General features: G+C 35.5%; 3 protein-coding genes across 6 annotated transcripts; all 3 read right to left on the bottom strand.

Annotated features, from left to right (window-relative positions):
• uba3 (ubiquitin-like modifier activating enzyme 3) lies at positions 1–4,920 on the bottom strand. Of its 3 annotated transcripts, XM_057362000.1 has the most exons (18): positions 4,839–4,909; positions 4,667–4,705; positions 4,071–4,191; positions 3,904–3,984; positions 3,646–3,728; positions 3,466–3,546; positions 3,196–3,239; positions 3,016–3,080; positions 2,762–2,917; positions 2,538–2,640; positions 2,319–2,432; positions 1,984–2,037; positions 1,853–1,889; positions 1,679–1,760; positions 1,235–1,335; positions 977–1,040; positions 795–849; positions 1–709 (listed from the first exon to the last, which is right to left on the bottom strand). In XM_057362000.1, the coding sequence occupies exons 1-18, from the start codon at positions 4,856–4,858 to the stop codon at positions 621–623; spliced, it is 1,389 nt and encodes a 462-aa protein (XP_057217983.1). In that variant the 5' UTR covers positions 4,859–4,909; the 3' UTR covers positions 1–620. The 3 variants fall into 3 exon arrangements, with proteins under 3 accessions (XP_057217983.1, XP_057217984.1, XP_057217982.1); XM_057362001.1 differs by lacking the exon at positions 4,667–4,705 and having other exon boundaries at positions 4,839–4,920; XM_057361999.1 differs by lacking the exon at positions 4,839–4,909 and having other exon boundaries at positions 4,667–4,734.
• Positions 4,921–7,460: 2,540 nt separating this feature from the next.
• Positions 7,461–10,146, bottom strand: cishb (cytokine inducible SH2-containing protein b). Its single transcript, XM_057362766.1, is given in 4 exon segments — positions 7,461–8,364; positions 9,708–9,762; positions 9,765–9,903; positions 10,142–10,146. Coding segments are annotated over 4 exon segments (681 nt in total). The 3' UTR covers positions 7,461–7,882.
• Positions 10,147–11,864: 1,718 nt separating this feature from the next.
• twf2b (twinfilin actin-binding protein 2b) lies at positions 11,865–16,769 on the bottom strand. Of its 2 annotated transcripts, XM_057361995.1 has the most exons (11): positions 16,627–16,769; positions 15,458–15,535; positions 14,887–15,065; positions 14,630–14,725; positions 14,348–14,449; positions 14,224–14,238; positions 14,108–14,149; positions 13,518–13,637; positions 13,208–13,358; positions 12,956–13,077; positions 11,865–12,225 (listed from the first exon to the last, which is right to left on the bottom strand). In XM_057361995.1, the coding sequence occupies exons 1-11, from the start codon at positions 16,649–16,651 to the stop codon at positions 12,061–12,063; spliced, it is 1,095 nt and encodes a 364-aa protein (XP_057217978.1). In that variant the 5' UTR covers positions 16,652–16,769; the 3' UTR covers positions 11,865–12,060. The 2 variants fall into 2 exon arrangements, with proteins under 2 accessions (XP_057217978.1, XP_057217979.1); XM_057361996.1 differs by lacking the exon at positions 14,224–14,238.
• Positions 16,770–17,645: the final 876 nt, after the last annotated feature.

The following is a 17,645-nucleotide window of genomic DNA, read 5'->3' on the forward strand; positions in this document are numbered from 1 at the left end:
TAATAAAAACAGCGTTTTATTGTGCAAGCTCTTTATACACCTCTGAAGACATAGCTATATTCTATTGTATTTCTATCAATAGATCATCCCAAAAATTGCACACTGGACCTTTAAATGGTGACAGAATTTTCAGTTTTGGGTGAAGTATCCCTTTAACAAAAGACAGATTTTTATTTTTGGTGAACTATCCCTTTAAATAACGAGTGGACATTAAAATATGATTTCATACTTGTTTAAAATAACATACCATTTTTAATTCAAACATTATTCTTTTTCTACAACACTGATCAAGAAACTGTCAAAGGGCATTTGCACTATAACAAAATAAATACATAAACAATATGCAGTTAAAAAAACGACACAAAATCCACCAAAATGCTTTTATCCAGGACTATAGCAGTGCAAAACAATAAAACGAGAGTCTGAGGGCCTATTACAGATGGACAGGGTTGACCAAAAAAACACTAAATAACATCAATAACTAAGGCGAGCATGTGCTTGCGATGTCACCAAGGGCATACAGAAACATGACATTTACGGACCACATTTCTAAGAGTGCATAATTTTGATAACTACTGCAATAACCACTTCTAATTGTCAATGTGAATGAAGCGTTTGTCTTATGCGACGAAGTTCAGCTTGAAGAGCACTGTCTGGGGAGTGGTAACATCAGCCACTGCTAGCTCTTGGCCATCCACTAGTCCAAGCTCTATAAATGCAAAAAAGATAATTTTTTTTAAACAACATGCTTAAAGCTCAATCACATGCTATTATCACAGAAGTCTTTCAGTTACCTTTCAGTGTTTTGCTTAGATTTGGTCGCGTTCTCTCCTCAATGGATGCTACAGTCTGAAAATAAACCCCACAAGAGTATATGCAATAAATGTTGAATTCTATACTCATCCACGAAAATGAGAACCAAAGCATAATCATTTATGACTACACTTGTAAATAAATGTTGGAAAACACTTTTAACCTGTAAATAAAGAGTTTTGTTTTTTCCATCCAAAGTTGTAGTGATAGCAGGTGATTTCATTTGGCTAGAATAAACAAAAAGATTAATTCAGAGTTATAAACATAACAAATACAGATATTGCATTAATAAACACAAATGAACACAATAACATCCACAGTTTTGGAATACAGATAAGAATGTTTAAATAATTTTTCATAGATAATATAAAGCATTATGTTTTGGAACCAGATTTGAACATGGCAGAACATTGTGACTTACAGCGATGCGCTCTCAGTTAAGTAATCCAGAACCTCCTGTAGTTTAGCAGAAGGTGAAAACTGCAGGTCCTGTGGCACCTGACTGCAGGCTAAACAATTCTCCTACACATGCATCATGTGGAAACATATAAACCAAACGGAATATTCAGAAATCAAAAAAGCTAATTATATAATTAAATTACAAGCTATTTATCATGCCATTTTAGCTAATTGGCTTCAACAGAACACAAACACATATCGTTTTTGTCCATTTGAGTCAATAACCCACTGTTGTTTGGAACCCCTTTACCTTTCATTGTATTTTACAGTACCCAGAGACAGGCATACAGCTTTCAAAACTACATGAAGATGACTAAATAATGCTAAAATGCATATTTTTGGGTAATCTTTCCTTCCAAGTATCTAGCTAAACCCCACTATAACAGATGGGTTCAAAATCACTGACCTTTCTCTCAGCCTCAAAGGTGTATGTGTACAGCCCGTCAACATCATTGAACACCAGGTAGTTGTTCAAGGGAACGTAGGCACTATTTAGCAGCAATAAACGGTATATAAATCACGGGAACTATGGAAAATAAATTCCATGTTCTTTTCTGTGAAACATGGCATTTAGACTTACCTTGTGGCAATTTTGAAAACTTCTGTGGAGCAAGCAGCTGTATTGTGCAAGAAATGTCCAGTTATATCTCAAATGTCAAAATGTAAAAAAAGGCTTGTTAAGATCAGTGAGCATTTGGCTTGGCAGCTTACCAGCAATAACAGCATTTGTAGAAGCCACAGCAGGAATTATTCTCTTTACAACCCCTAAAATACAAATACAGTAATCATGAAACAAGTTTCTGAAAATAACAAGCCAAACTATTAACTTGTCTGTAGAGTGCTCTAGTATAAGCAACAGTAAGTAAGGCTTGTAGCAAAGACCATTTAATAAACCAACGTTTTGTTTATTGTTCATATACCTACACACTTTCTGTTTTAATGCTTTGTCACCTCTTCATAACTTAGATCAAAACTGTTTGAGACATGTAGTGTCATGTAATAAGACATGTAATGAAATAACCAATGTCCAGGCCTCTCTCACTTACCCTGGGTGAGTCTGTAAGTCACCCCCGTGATGTTGAACTCTGCCGCTCTCTCCAGAGATTTCTGGTACACCCACTGGATGTGCTGCGGATCGTCGCCATCAAGGGCCACACCATCTTGAAGATAATATTTAAAAAATGTTAAATACAGCCCATCACCATCTGCTTTCGATAAATGTTGTAGATTCAGTGCGATGCAGGTACTGTGCAGTCACATTGTACCTCCAAAAGGCTTGTCTTTGGGCCATAGCAGCATGCGGACGTACTCGACACAATGTTCAGGTAACCGTGGCATAGATGCTATAGTGCACATTGGAAAGTTTATCTAAACAGGAAACAAAAATAACTTTTTTTTAAGTTTAACATATAGATGTGAATGCACATTTAAAATAAAACCGCTTTAAATTGTATATTTTAAATATAAGAGCCCAGTATGTTCTTCAGACCTGCGGGGGGTACAGCTCCAGGGTGCAGTCTATACAAGCCGTCATTCCTGGAAGAATGACTCGTGCATTGCCCTTAAAACCTTCTGTACCGCCATCTATTAGAGGAACGATGGAGCTGGGGTCCAGAACACCATCCTCATAGACCAGCAGAGATAGCTGACACCCAAAAGACCAACATGCTTAAACTATAGAAACCCTTATGATATATGCAGAACTCCAAGATGTTGTTGATATACAAGACACTAAACACATACCAGCATGCCATTCATCCATCTTCTGGCAACAACGGAATCCAGACCACAGACTACTATGTGAAATTCTAAGCAGCAATAAGAAACAATCTGTTACATGTTATACAAGGTGTTAGATTAGCATAAGCTATTTACATATGTGTCCATATTTTATGAGAAAGTAAGGTTGTAGGTTGTAATTACGCTTATAAAATCTCTCATCCAAGTCTTGAATTTTCTTAAAATGTCTGTTATGCTAATTAAGGAAACATTATTTTGGCATGAATCGAACACAATACTAAAATATTCTATATAATACGTACTATCAAAAATATAGTTACATTTCAACAAGGAATTTCATCCTTAAAATTTAAAGTGCCCCGGCAAAACTATTACAGTATTAATTACTGAGATAAGACTAGAAGATCAGCACAAGTTTAGGCTAAGTTTAGCAGAATTTGTATGGTGGGATACGGGACAACATTGCATCCTGTAATTCTGCGGTTTATGAAGTCTGCTGCAACCTCTGCCTTTGGTCGACCCACATCTTTAGGTCTGCAGAAACAACAGGGAGCAGATTACATAAGTAAAACAAAAACAATGGAAGTCAACCAGCTTCTCCAATCATCCATTTTAGATTAATGACTAACTAACCTAAAGAGAAACTGTCTGTTGAGGTTGGAAACATCGATGGTGTCCATGTCCACAACATGAATGTGTCGAAAACCTGACAAGGCCTTGGGGATAAAATTGGACCATACATGAGCTTGACAGTAAAATGAATCCTAGGAGGATTAGATGTGAAATTTCTAAAGTCGACGCAAATGCCCATCTATTAGATAATAGCCTCTTTGACACTACAGAGGCATAAGATGATTAGAAATGGATGTTACAGCGCAACAAGGACCGTACCAGATCTTTAAGCAGCTCACATCCAAGTCCACCAGCTCCAATAACCAGAATTTTGCATGTGTCCAATAAAAACTGAAGTGACTGAAAAGGATGAGAACAGTTTATGAAGACAACAACAGGTGAAAAACAACCGAAGAGTTCACACGTTTTAACCGTGTTTTTCATACCTCTGTGCTGGGTTCAAAATCAGGATGAGTAAATGGTCCAGTCCTCTCTAAAAACCTTTTGACGTGGTCCCATCTTCCCTGCCAGTCACCTTGATCCACACTTCCACCATCCACAACCATACTGTGTATAAACAAATAAAAATATATATTTATTACACAATTTCACCTTACTTATCAGTTACATATACACACAAACACATATATACATATATATATATATATATATACAAACAAACAAACAAACATGTACATATACAATTCAACATTTACAATATAATACAAAAAACCCTAATGTGCTTGAATGAGTGTGGTAAAATCAGTAATTAAACTTGGCTGATTTTAAGTAGGCTTCATAATGACAAAACAAATTACAAATTGGTATTTTACATTGCTATGAAAGAACATAGTCCTGGCACGCAGTGCTTGGAGGTTTGGCAAGCGTTCACCTAACTTTTAGCTACTGGTTTATTTTGTATGTGTGAGGTGAGCTGTTCATAATCAATATCTGAACAGTATTTGCATTAAAAATCAAGCGGATTTTAACACCTCCCAAACCTGCTGGCTGCATTTAAATAATCATCTTTCATTTCACTAACTTCTCATTCAGCTCCTCTATTCGCCTTCTTTTCTTCTCCCTAAAAAGAGAGAATAAAAGAAGGTTCATTCATACTCATCTAGCCGCAAGTTAAAGTCCTTGCGTCCTGTTGATTGAACTACAAGCACTGTTACGGGGGATTTTTGATTCAGTTTGTATAAAATATCACTTACGGCTCCTCTGTTTCCGCCATATTGTCATAAATATGCAACGTGAAATGCGCAACCTTATGAGAAAAAAACTGCAGCCCCACCTGACGCACGATTCCATTTTCAAAATAAAAGTCGGAGTACGGAGCGCTGTAGACGTTAATAATGCAATATTCATAAATATGTACTTTATATACCTATATGTGTAATATATACAAATGAGGGAGAATTCAAAAAATTGTCTTGGGAGCTAACAGCAAGCTGAAAGGAACAGAATGTGAATTGTTCTGAGAGTGATGTATTGGTTGTGCTCTTGGATATAAGCTAAGGAATAAGTTAGCTGTAGGGTTGGGAATCGAAAATCAATTCCAATTTGGAATCGGAATCGAAAGGCTAGGAATCGGATCGGAATCGAAAGGAATAGGAATCGGATACTTGAAACGATTCCCAACCCTAGTTAGCTGTACTATATACAAATTTAATTTGAAGTACATCTTGTATTAAAGAACTAAAATGCTCCAAATACTGAAATGCCAGATCAATATGAATCACTTCCAGTCTTTATATTCAAAGACATACTCATTGTTTGTTAAGAGAGATGAGAGAGTTGTATTATAGGTGGGGTAGTTTAATATAGTTGTTGATTTTTAATATGGTATTTTAATTTGCAGGATATTATGGGTTTTTATTATATTCATCGGCACCTGATAAACACGTTGGGCAACTTTATGCGTAGGGCCTGGAAGCAAGGCAATCTAAAAAACAAGTTCAGCAATTAAAAATTCCACTTACCAAATAAACAGTTCCAAGTAAATGTAGGCCTATATACATGTAGGCCTATGTAAATTTAAATTTATACTCTATATAATTTAAATAGCTATATACATTTTATTTTTCAAATTTATTTTTGCTTGATCCTCTCTGACTTACTAGTAGGCCTACTCATATGACATTACTACTGTTAGTTCCTTGCTTTGATAAAATCCTTTTTTTACTTTGAAATCTTATTAAGTGTCATTGTTTGGAAAAGACTGGCCTATTTATTCTTGAGAAAATCAATAGTTGGTGTTTGTTGGTGAAAAACATTCAAATAGATTCAGAACAACATGACAGTGAACTAGCATTCAATTGTTGAATAAATGAGCAAAAATATACACTTGTAACTTGTAATATGCACACGTGTACACTTGTAATATATTATGCACCAACAAATAAGTTTTATTATTTATCGAAATGTGGTCCAGAGTTTCACATACAAAGGGATTGTTTATTTATAGATGAACTGATCAGTATGGAATTTTTGTAAAAACAAATAATGTCTAAATGCAAAATAATAGTACTGACATTTTAGCCGTTTAATGATGTGGGAAACTCGTATCAACGTTAAAAAAACAACCCATTAAAGATTTCCTGGAATGATGTTGGTGTGAACTGTACACCACTTAGCCTGCTATAAAGCAAAATATCTTAGAGACAAAATGTGTGCCAAGCCTTGATATGCCATTATTGATAACATATCAAGATCTTTCTTGTTCTCTTTCTCTCTTTTTGAGTCTTCGCTGTTCATAGTGATAATGTCATAAAATATTGACTTCATACATACTGTATAGAAAATGGATACAATTATTTCCTTTTCATAAGGAGCTGTTTAATCTGACTTGTACTGGTAAACACTAAAAGGCCTAATTTAGTTTTATTAAGACATATGAAATATTTTTAAGTCGACTAAAGGTATGTGTTGAATCAAGTTTTACTGTAAGTGAATTTTGTCTAATACCCAATAAAGACTCGCCATGAATGAAACTAAACAAAAGGTTAAGAAATGTACAGGTACAACATACATAGATTTTGGAAAAGGTAAGTGAAGATTTTTGTACAGTAATGTTTTTATAATAACTGAATAATTAAAATGTTATTTTTAATAACATTTGCATTTCTATTTAACATGTGTTTTTATATTCATATTTTATTTAAAAGCAGAATTAGTGTGTAAATTATAAAGGCAAACGGATAATAATAGAATATAAGAGATTACAACGCCCATAGAAATGTAAATTCTAAAAATTGATGGCAATGTGTACTTCAATATTAAACCTTTTAAAAGTAAATTTCCAGCATAATTCTGTTGACTAATTATTTTGTTTTATTTTATTATACGTGTGATTTTCTTTGTGTTGTGCATTAGTCATTGAATGTCTGTATTAATGTATAATTACTGAAATTAAAGACACTTGTCTGTTTGTAATCCTGTTTGTCATTATGTGCTGAAGCAAATGATGTGCATGTTTGTGAATTCTCTGGAGAAATTGCATAACTTGTAACATATTCTATAGTCTGACCAAGCCCATATTTTCTTGCTCAATGCTAGTGCTTCTCTGTAGCATTTCTGTGGCAAACTGGTATCATAGTAAATTCACTTTTCACTCTAGATGATAAACTTTTACAAAATAAAATCAGACAGCTTTGAAGCGCTGTAAATGGTTAAACTACATTTTGAAGTTGCAACTACGATATATAACACATTTTTTTAAGTCAGTTTTATAGCTATAATTTATATATAATCCAATTTGAAGTGAAATATTTTATAATGTGATGATTTTACACAACTGAGTGTTTGAAATGAAAATAATGACAGGCTTGCTTAGAGAAGTACTTTAAAGACATCCAGCTGTGTTGTCAGAATACTTTTCAGGAATACTTCACTTGTGAATACTTTGTGTTGTTAAAACATTTTTCAAGGTTTTGTTGATAGCGCTATCTATTCATGTAAAGTCGGAGGTCCGTAAATACTAGGAAACACAAAAACATATAGAAACATTTCGGTTTACTCAAAAGAGACATATAAAACATTTTTTAAAACAAAATGTATAAGCAATCCTGTATTTTGAATTGTCTTTGATTCATTGGAAATGTTTTAATCTGGAATGCAGATTTTCATCTGACAATTATAACATGACCTACAATTCTGCAGGGCAAGCAACATTAACATTATTCCAAAATGGGCAAATCATCGAACATTTTGCAAAGAATTACCCCGTTTAATGGCACAATGTTCTCCTCAAGTGTCTTCAGACCTGAAAGGCATACTCTTGCAAATAAAGCAACAGTGGACGTGGCAATGGCAGCTGTGTGTGGCAATGAGTGTGTCTGTTTATTGTAAGACGTGTAAGGTGCTGTAACGTTGGGAAGGCCTGAGGCCTGTGGAGAGGTTTTCTTAGTTTAAGCAGAACGGCATTGTCCTTTGACACCACGTGATGTTCTTCTGCTTTTCTCTCCCCCTTTTCCCCTTGACTGGTGCACACATAATGCTGCAGAAGACTAGGAATAGAAGGAAAGGACAGTAGGCAAGGTCGAGCTGTGAAGTTGGAATCAAGGCGAAAACGACCACTGTCATATTCTATCCGGACGTTGGTCGGGCCTCTTAAAGTCTTTACTGAGAGGGTGAAGAGGAAGAGTGGATGGCTACTGTCACGCACAAGAAAAGTCCCTTCTGACGCACTACTGAGGGCATCTCTCGCCTCACTGGCTGTAATGCCACCCCAGTACCATCCTACAAAATAAAAGATCTATTTATTATAATGACATTTATAAAGGTTATTTTATGATACATAATAAAATAAAAACACTCAGCATGGCATTGCATGTATAACAATTAAAGCTACACAAGCAACATTTTTTTATTTACAGGTGAGTTTATGTAAAACAATAATTTTTGTTGCGTTCTGTAAACTACTGACAATGTTTCTCCCAAATTCCAAATAAAAATATTGTTTTTATTTGCAGAAAATGAAAACTGGACACATTAGTTAAAATAACAAAAAATGATGCAATGTTTTCAGAGCTTGAATACAAACTGCAAATGTTTTAACTACATTAAAAAAACTACATCATAGCTTTCATGTGTGCTCTGTTTTTTATGAGAGTATGCCACTCCTAAGGTGTGCTTTTGTTGGAATTGCACTGGACATAAGAATGGCTGCCGTAAATGTAGAAATGATGAGTAAAGGCAAAAGTTGGTGGCTTAACTTTTTCCAGAGCTGTATATGTAAGCAATAAACTTACAGTGTAAAAAAATTACTAGCACATGATATAATCTTGGACATTTCTATAACCCAGAATATGACTTCATGTTGTCACAAAAAAAGATCCCCTGAGAAATGATGCCCTGAGACTATGAATATGATTTGTTCATAGCAAGATATCTCAAAAGCTCTAACCATTGTTCAAATGAAAAGGGAGTTGTTGATGACAATTACTGATTAATTATCCATCCTGAAGTGACACCATTGTGTGTAACAGACTAAATAAACTGTTCTTTGACATGTCGTTGTCTGTCAACACACCCGAGTAAAAGCTGAACTGTGCCAGCTCAAAAATTCTGTGTAATGCTGCATAGACTCCTTTGTTTCTGCTCTGATCCACATCCACCTATAGTCTCAAAAGCATTTCTGACACAGCTTTAGTTTTGTGTAAATGAAATGCAACATCAAAGCAGCCTTAATCTTGGTATCTCGTCATGATAGAGCATACATTTTCCAGTTCAGGTTCACATTAAAGGTATACTTGCACATGCTTATTCATTTCATATTTTAACATGTATACTTTAGATTTAAAACATTATTTATAAAATAATAATTGGTGTGTAAATACTAGTGACTATGGTCTTAAATAGTGCATATGGTGAAATTGTACATAAATCTAGCAAACAAAATGTGTTTTTTTTAAAAGCACATTTTTAAATTGATATTTGTAAATGCAAGATTGCATACCAGGTTCGTGTATGAAAAGTTTTACTAAAAAACATGATTTAATTTATAGGTTAAAGCTGAATATTAATCTTTCATGTGTTTTCATAACAAAGTAGGCCTTTTTAAGACTAGTCAAAAGGTATACCTGAGTTGTGTAGGTGCTGAAACGTAGTGGTTATGAAGCACAAATCCTCAGCAGTAGCCCATGGTAGAGACATGTTGGAGGAATAGTGTAGTGAACGGGTCGTTGGCTTTGATGAACTTCTGATTCATCCCTCTCATTCTGAGTACTTGTCTTCTTAGCAACCCTTCCTGAAGGTGGCCCTGGCAACAGAGCCGTGCTATAGAAGAAAGAGATTCTTGAGAATAATTTTTTGCAATTATATGTAATTAAGCAACACTTTCAACATGTTATGCGCTCCCTGAGGTGAGACAGTCCAGCTGAAAGTTCAAAGGTTAACAAAATACTGCTGTGCTTTCTGTCTATCTTCTAGAATTTGTAAATTTAACTAAACTCAAAGAAGGGTCAAACCAGATAGTGAAGTGTCTGAACTATAAAGTGTACTCAATAAAATTTACTCCATATAAAAGGCAAACTTTAGGCAAAACAGCAGGGTAATAAAAAGTAGGCCTAATAGAGAACATTTTTCTGATTAAGCACATTATAAAAACATAACCCTAACTCAAAAACGTAAATCAAATTTACAAGTGACTTGAATTTAAATTAAACTAAATTAAAATAAAATATGGTTGCATTTTGTAAAACTTAAAATGAAAGTTTTAAATGATTTAAAGTAATGTAAAACATGACTTAGGGCACATAATTATTTACAGTTTAAAAGCAATTTGCCATGAACATAGAACAAGCATTTAGATTTTAATTGACTAAAAGGAAAAAAATATTCTATTTAAAAGTATAAGAGAAGAACTCCTCAAAAGGTCTTGTGTTCCGAGTTACTTGCAGTTTGTTTGGTTGAGTGAATTTAGTGCATTAAATGCATTAAAACTATTTTAAAATTTGTAATATGCATATAGCACATATTTGTTTTGTTTTTAGCTCGAAACAGTAAATGTCCAAACTATTTAATAGGTTTGAAACCGAATAATGAATGTTAAACGGTAAATTTCGCGCAATAATTACATAAAAACGTTGCATCCTTAAAAAACACACATGATAACACAGAATGTTATTTGGACACATCAGCAACAAGAATTGGAAGTGGATTATTTTAGTGGATTAAACCAAACTATCATAACAGGGTGTGTTAAACGAGAGCAAATAAGGAATTAACTATTAATATGTAAGATATTCATAATTTTGTACAACTAATCTTATGGGTGAACCCATCAAGCACGTCTGGCGACTTTCACTGTGGATCTACGCAGTTTCAAAGAAACTAAAAAACGTTGATTTAGCCTATATATAGGGTAAAGAATGAACGGGTTTTGCATTAAATAGGACATGTCTTACCTTTCCCGGCATAAAATTGTCACTTCCCTTCACCAACAGATATCTCAGTGTGCACTGTTTGAAAATCTCGAACAGGATCTATTCACACGATTGTAAATCCAGGTTAGTGTCAAAGCCTGTTTAAAGTTTAATGTCAAAGACATTGTTGCAGCAATGGCAACAAACCGACCGCAAACAGTGAATGTCTCGTCAATGCCTAAACATTTTGAATTTGCAGCCTAATCCCTCATGTTGTCTAACCCGCACGAACCCTTCGTGTAAAGTCACGCGACACAGGAGAAAAACGACTCAGTACATGTAATCTAACAAAGAGTGAGTCGTATTTGGTTGTTTGGCTTGCCGGACTATTATTCTCCTAAAACAAGAGCAACGAGAAACGCCTTTGCCGCACGTCTGGGTTTCATAAATAGACGAGCATTCTAGGAATCTCATTCCAAGAAGTGCGCTACATCTCGGCGCTCGCGGCCTCATTCGCAGAACTGCGCTCTCTGCGCGTCCATTGGCTGTCTGTCGTATCCCGTTTGACAAAGCGCCCCGGCCGGTTTCAGCTGCGGATGATTTTCCCAGTAAGAGCTTTCCAGGAATGCTGAAACAGTCGCTGAAATTGACCTCTGTGCCAGCTAAATGCACTCAGAGAGAGAGAGAGAGAGAGAGAGAGCATTGGGAGGTAGCGTTTGTGAAGGTGTCTTCGAGGTAAACGCATGTTGAGGCTAATCCTTGAAAATGTTGAACAGTTAATAACATAACATAACGTACTGGGCTAACTCATCGAACTGGTCCGTTCTCGCACAAAGTTCGACAAAAAGGAAATTTACAGGGTAGATTGGTGTATTTTATTTAAACTATTACATAAAAATCATCCAACAACCTGCACGTGTGGCTTTTGAAAACCATGTTTCTAAGGAATGAAAGAGAAACTAGTTGAAATCAAAAGTAAACAAAAACAAAAACAAACGGAGAGATCATATATTAAAGAGAGCATTGAGAGTGAAATGAAACATTATGTATCAGATGTCATTTTGTCATTCTAGCTGTCATCGTTGTCTCCTGCTCCTCTGATCAGACGTTTATTCCCTCGTTTCCCTGTAGGGCCCTTTGGCTTGGTGAAGGCTTGTTTGAGAGCATGTTGCTTTGGGTACACCTCTTCATACAGGAAATCATCTGTCAGCCCCTCTCCGCTATCAATCTCCATCTGCACAGATATCAACAACAGAAGTGAAATCACACACTCCACAAATAGAAGGCCTGAAACTCTTGAACATTGTTTTCTGCTACACCTCTAAAAAATGTTGGGTTGTTTTAGCTCATGGTTGGGTCAAATAAGGACAATGTAAGGTTCATTTTACTAGAGTTGAGGTTTGTTCGTATTTTCCCAGCCATGAGTTGAAACAACCAAGCATTTTTAGAGTGTAAAAGAGGTCAGTTTAATGAGGTGATTGTCCATCAGAGAGGTTTATTCATTCCTGATCGACTAAATATTATTATTTTCTGTTTATACAGGTATAGCTGTAAGTTGAAAATTTTGGCTTACTGTGTAAAAATAATATTAAATATTTTTATGAATGAAAAAAAATAATAAAAATGTATACCACAATGGGTAACAGGGGTTGCAAATGAGCATTATGTCACTGACACTGGTCAATGTCAGTGGGTGCTACCTCACTATGAACAAAACCAAAATTTATAATAATCTTTCTTGTAATAACTTGAGTAACATTGTTAAATGTTGACCTTGACAAATCCACATTTTAAGTCTTAAAAATGTATACCTGAATGCACTGTAAATTGCTTTAGATAAAAGCATCTGCCAAAAAATTTCATATATTTTAGCTTAATTTTAAGTTAAAGGGACAGTAAATGATGTCAGAATTTTCATTTTTAAGTGAACTGTCCCTTTAAATGGTGTATTTCATTGTTATTACCTTTTTGGCGATCTCTATGTGATAGTCTCTCTCTACCTCATCCAGCAGTCGATTCTTACAGCTCGAGTACAACATCCTTTCTTTGATGCTGCAGCTATACCCAGGCATAGAGTAGATGAAAACTGCTCCATTTATTTAAACCCAAACCACAAAAACAACACACATTAGCTTTATAGAGAAAATATTTCTACAGTGTCATCTAGAGGACTAGGATAAAACTGCAATCAGCATCTCCTTACGATCTATACTGACCGATTGCTTCCGTTGCCTGTCCTTGACGGGCATGTTTGTACACAAAGAAGTGGTATCGTGGGCAATCAGTGGGGATTCTACTTGGCAGCTCTCTTGTTTCTGTTGGAGTAGTGTGGACTAGCTCAATCGTCTCTCTTTCAGTGTCCAGCCTCTGAAGACCACACAGTAAAAAAAGGCAATGCTTCGTGTGTGGATTAATACAGTCATACTGTTAATAGTATGTGGCAGTCTAAACATTTACCTTATTAACTTTAAAAGAAATACATTTTGATTAAACCTTTGTGTGCTCATCTATGTTTTTCTGACTTACTAGTTGAAGGTAATTGGTGCGTTTATGTTTAAGTTGTTGTAAAGCATGTTTAGCCTCCTCTTGTAATGGAAATGCCAAACCCTGCAAAGTCGGATTTTTACCCTCCACTCTGATCTCTGTCTGTATCAGAAACACATTTAATAGAACCGCAAGGATTTGTTATTATTGTAAGACAAAAACACTGAAATCAATAGATAAATAGAAGATAAAGAACAGACATCTGTAATAATAATCACAATCACATCAATCTTTGTAGTTTAGAAAATTTAATGTACAATACAATTTTTTACTTTAAATGTTAGAAATGAGTTTGAACTTTACATCAATAACTGAATTAACATAAATATTTCTTTGTGATTTTAAAAGTTTACATAAAATATACTGTACTTCAAACACCCTTCATTCAGGCCTTTAATTGTTTTTGGGACAACTTAAATCAGATTACAAAGTCTATTAATCCACTCTCTATTAGTTTACAATGCTGTTTTCAATCAATTTGATTTTTACTGGATTTTTGTAGACCCATTTGTTTTTCCAAGAAAATTTGCATTAATATTTCTAATTTCATTGTCAGGATGAGTTGAAGCTACCTTTGCTCGTCCACTTGCGGGGGCAACTTGTCTTCGCTCATCCTAAACAGAAATTTACAAACGTTACAAATGAGTTTAAAATAAAATCCCCTTGAAATGCATCATTAGAAACTCACCCGTGCAACTTTATCCTGTCAGGTGCATCATCAGGAAAAATATTTCAGTTACATTTTACTCTATTACATATGATATTTTTTACTACTGATTGCACATAAAAATCACATTTGTGATCTTGCTCACCTCTGTTATTTTAATCTGATGAAGCTGTTGCTCTGCAGTAGTGAGAGAGGCGGGGCTGGAGGAGGATAGGTGCTGTAAGTAACCTTGGAAACAGATGTCTTCCTGCAGGACAGAATAGGGAAAAAGTGTATCACACCACTTTAGCAAGGCATTTCAATGACTTAAATTTGAGTTGGGTTACTATTAAAATTCATGTAAAACAGGTAGGATTGTGGGGCAAATGTCAGAAAGACATATTATATTATGAAATCCTGGCAACCTCCATATTAATATGTCTCCTACCTTGACTGTTCCAAACAGTTCATCTTTAAGGTGATTTCCACCAAACTCTTTCTTAAGCGTGGCTCGGGTAGCAGCATACACCATCTTTAACCTCACCTGTGTGATGCAGAATGTATAGCTATTGTCAGAATATGTTACATTTAGGGAGCTAAAAGGAAACATTTATATTAATATACTAACTAATTACCATGTGTAACAGTGAAAGTGTGAGGGCGAGAGTTTGTACACATTTGACTTTATCTCGTGTTTTTACTCACTGGCGATTGGTCTGGTGACCAGGAGATAAAGAGCCACTCGTAGCCCTGCTGGTTCTGTGAGTCGAGACGGTAAAGTATATAACAGGGTTCTAGAGTGTCCAGCATGGGCAAGACACATGCGTCATAGTCCTGATCCCAGCTCTGAGACACCTCTCGATATGCCCCTAACACCAACTGCTCTAAAACACACACAGACAGATACACACAGATACACACACATACACACACATACACACCTCATAACACACACCCTGACCCCAGATAAATGCTGCGATATCAGTGTGTTTCCAAAAACAGCACAGAGCCGTGAAGCTGCTGTCACACACTGCATATATAACATTCCACGTCGGGTTTATCTTCACCGTTCACTTTATTTTATTTCATTGTATGAGAGCAAGTGGCAAAACACTCTGTCCAAGCAACTTATTGAACCAAAACAACTATGTTAGGTTTTAAATGACAAAGCAATTGGACAACAAGTATTTTCTGGTTGTCAAAACCACCATGTGGGCATTGAAATACTGAACGTAATGTACCTAAATAAACAATACAGTTTACATACAGAACTCACCACTCTTGATCACTATCTTCATTAGCCTGACAGCTCCCTTTCTTGCCTTGACAAGAAAATCCTTCAAATCGACAGTTGCTGTTTGCAACAGAGAGGTGTACATCAGAAATACAGAATCATCATCATAAAGAAATACAGAATTATCTATAGTGTTAGCCTTTCTTTAGTCATCGTGAATAAACAAAGATAAATTTTCATAGTAAACCCTTTTCATTTCTTTTTAACTATTATTACATATTGTATTTATATTATTGTACTGTATTTATTGACACATGTCTTCTTTACAGCTGCCTTGCAGCAATGCAAACTGTGAAAAGCCCTATAGAAATAAACTTGACCTGACAAGGCATATAGATTCTAGAATATTACAAATGATACATATCATATGATAGATTGCATTCATTTTTACAAGAGAGCATAAGCACATGCACGAATGAAACAAAGATTATTTTACATGACTTCCATCCTGTGGCCTGTGCCTTATTCTTGGCCTCGCCATGGTAACCAGGCATCAGGACTCATAAATGATGTAGGTGCAGGTGAGATGGATGAGGAGCGGCGCTTCCGCCCATAAGCTTAAATTACCTCCCATCATCATTCACATAAAAAAAATCCTACTATTATCTTTCAATAAGCCTCTCCGATGAACCATAACCAAATTTAGTTCACTCAAAACCACAAATCAAGCATAGCTAAAATATACCTTCAGAAAAATACAATAAAAACCATCGCAAAAATTCTAATGGAATTACTGGTTTTAAAGGACTCTGTCTTTACTAGTGTTGGGATCTGATGGAAGGGAACCAAAAGAAAACCATTAAATTCGACTGGAATAAGGCCTAAAACATAGGACATAGGAATTTATTACAATAAAATTAATGGTAAACAGCTGATGGCTCAAAAAGGTATTTGTAATGGAAACTATTAGAATTTGTATCGTTTGTTTCAACAGTACTTTCCAAAAATATTTTTGAAAAGTTTTATTTCTTAATAATTACTTTTTTTGTCTTTAGATTTTTATACAAGAAAATCATATTGTCTAATGTTACAGGTTATAAGCCAAACATTTATTTCCAAGCCAGATGTGTATTCATATAAAAGTACCAATTAAACATTTTCAAGCTTTCTATTCATACACTAGAATGAGTTCATTGGCAAATTTTGCTTACCATGAATACCCGTCTGATGCGACATCCCAAACAGCTCCAGTAGTGATCCAGTTCCGCCAGAATTCCAAGCTGAAACTCCCTGAGTGTCTTCCTATTGTCTTCAGTAGCGCTGGTTACTGGTGTCACCACTGTGCCCAGCAGTGTGCTCCAACTCACTTCCATGCAATGACATCAACGCCACTTAACCATCTTTACCTAGGGAATCCTATTTGAAACTCGATCTGCGGAACTGAGAAAGATGTGTAGCCTAATAGTACACCTGTCAGGAGATAGGTTCCAGTAAATTATCTAGAATTATTCGCCTATCAGTGGGGGCCCTCGAGGAGTAGATAACGTGGATGGGAGCACCTGTTATAGTCGTTTTTAGAAAGAAAAAAGGAAATAGCCCAGTTTATCTGAGAGTCATTTTATCTGCATTCTGTTTCTCAGTCCTCTTCAAACGGTTGTGTAAGGCTCCATTTGTGAAAAGAAATGGCACATTATCACTTACACACATTGAGGACCTGATAGGAGCATATATACCAGCCTCCGGCCTTTGACAGCTCAAATTCCACTAGCCTGACATAAGATACCGTGCAGGTGACCAACCAGCAGGAGGTTGTTCATTTAGACTCGAAACAGCGAAATAGTAAATTCAAACTATCACTCTTTGAGAGTTTGCGTGTGGTTTGTGTCATTTGAATAAAGGAAATGTGCTGTATTAGTTGAAAAAGGTGATCTGCATTGGCCTTTATTTTTCATGTGCAGGTTCATTGGTTTACATCTGATAATATTTATGGATATATAAAATACAGGGAAAGAGAGAACATACCTGTGGGTTTGTAAGTGATGGCTTCATGTTTAATTCATTCAGCAGTGAGCACACAGACCCAGCCATTATTTATTATTCACACACAGCCCTCCCTTCAAAGACACTATGCTTTACACACATAGATTCTCATTCCCCACTCTTTTTTTTCATTCTATTATTAGTCCAATAAACACATTAACATTTTCAGACTATACTATATTTATATAAA

Source organism: Triplophysa rosa, linkage group LG20 (genome assembly GCF_024868665.1).
Source record: "Triplophysa rosa linkage group LG20, Trosa_1v2, whole genome shotgun sequence".
Lineage (NCBI taxonomy): Eukaryota > Metazoa > Chordata > Actinopteri > Cypriniformes > Nemacheilidae > Triplophysa > Triplophysa rosa.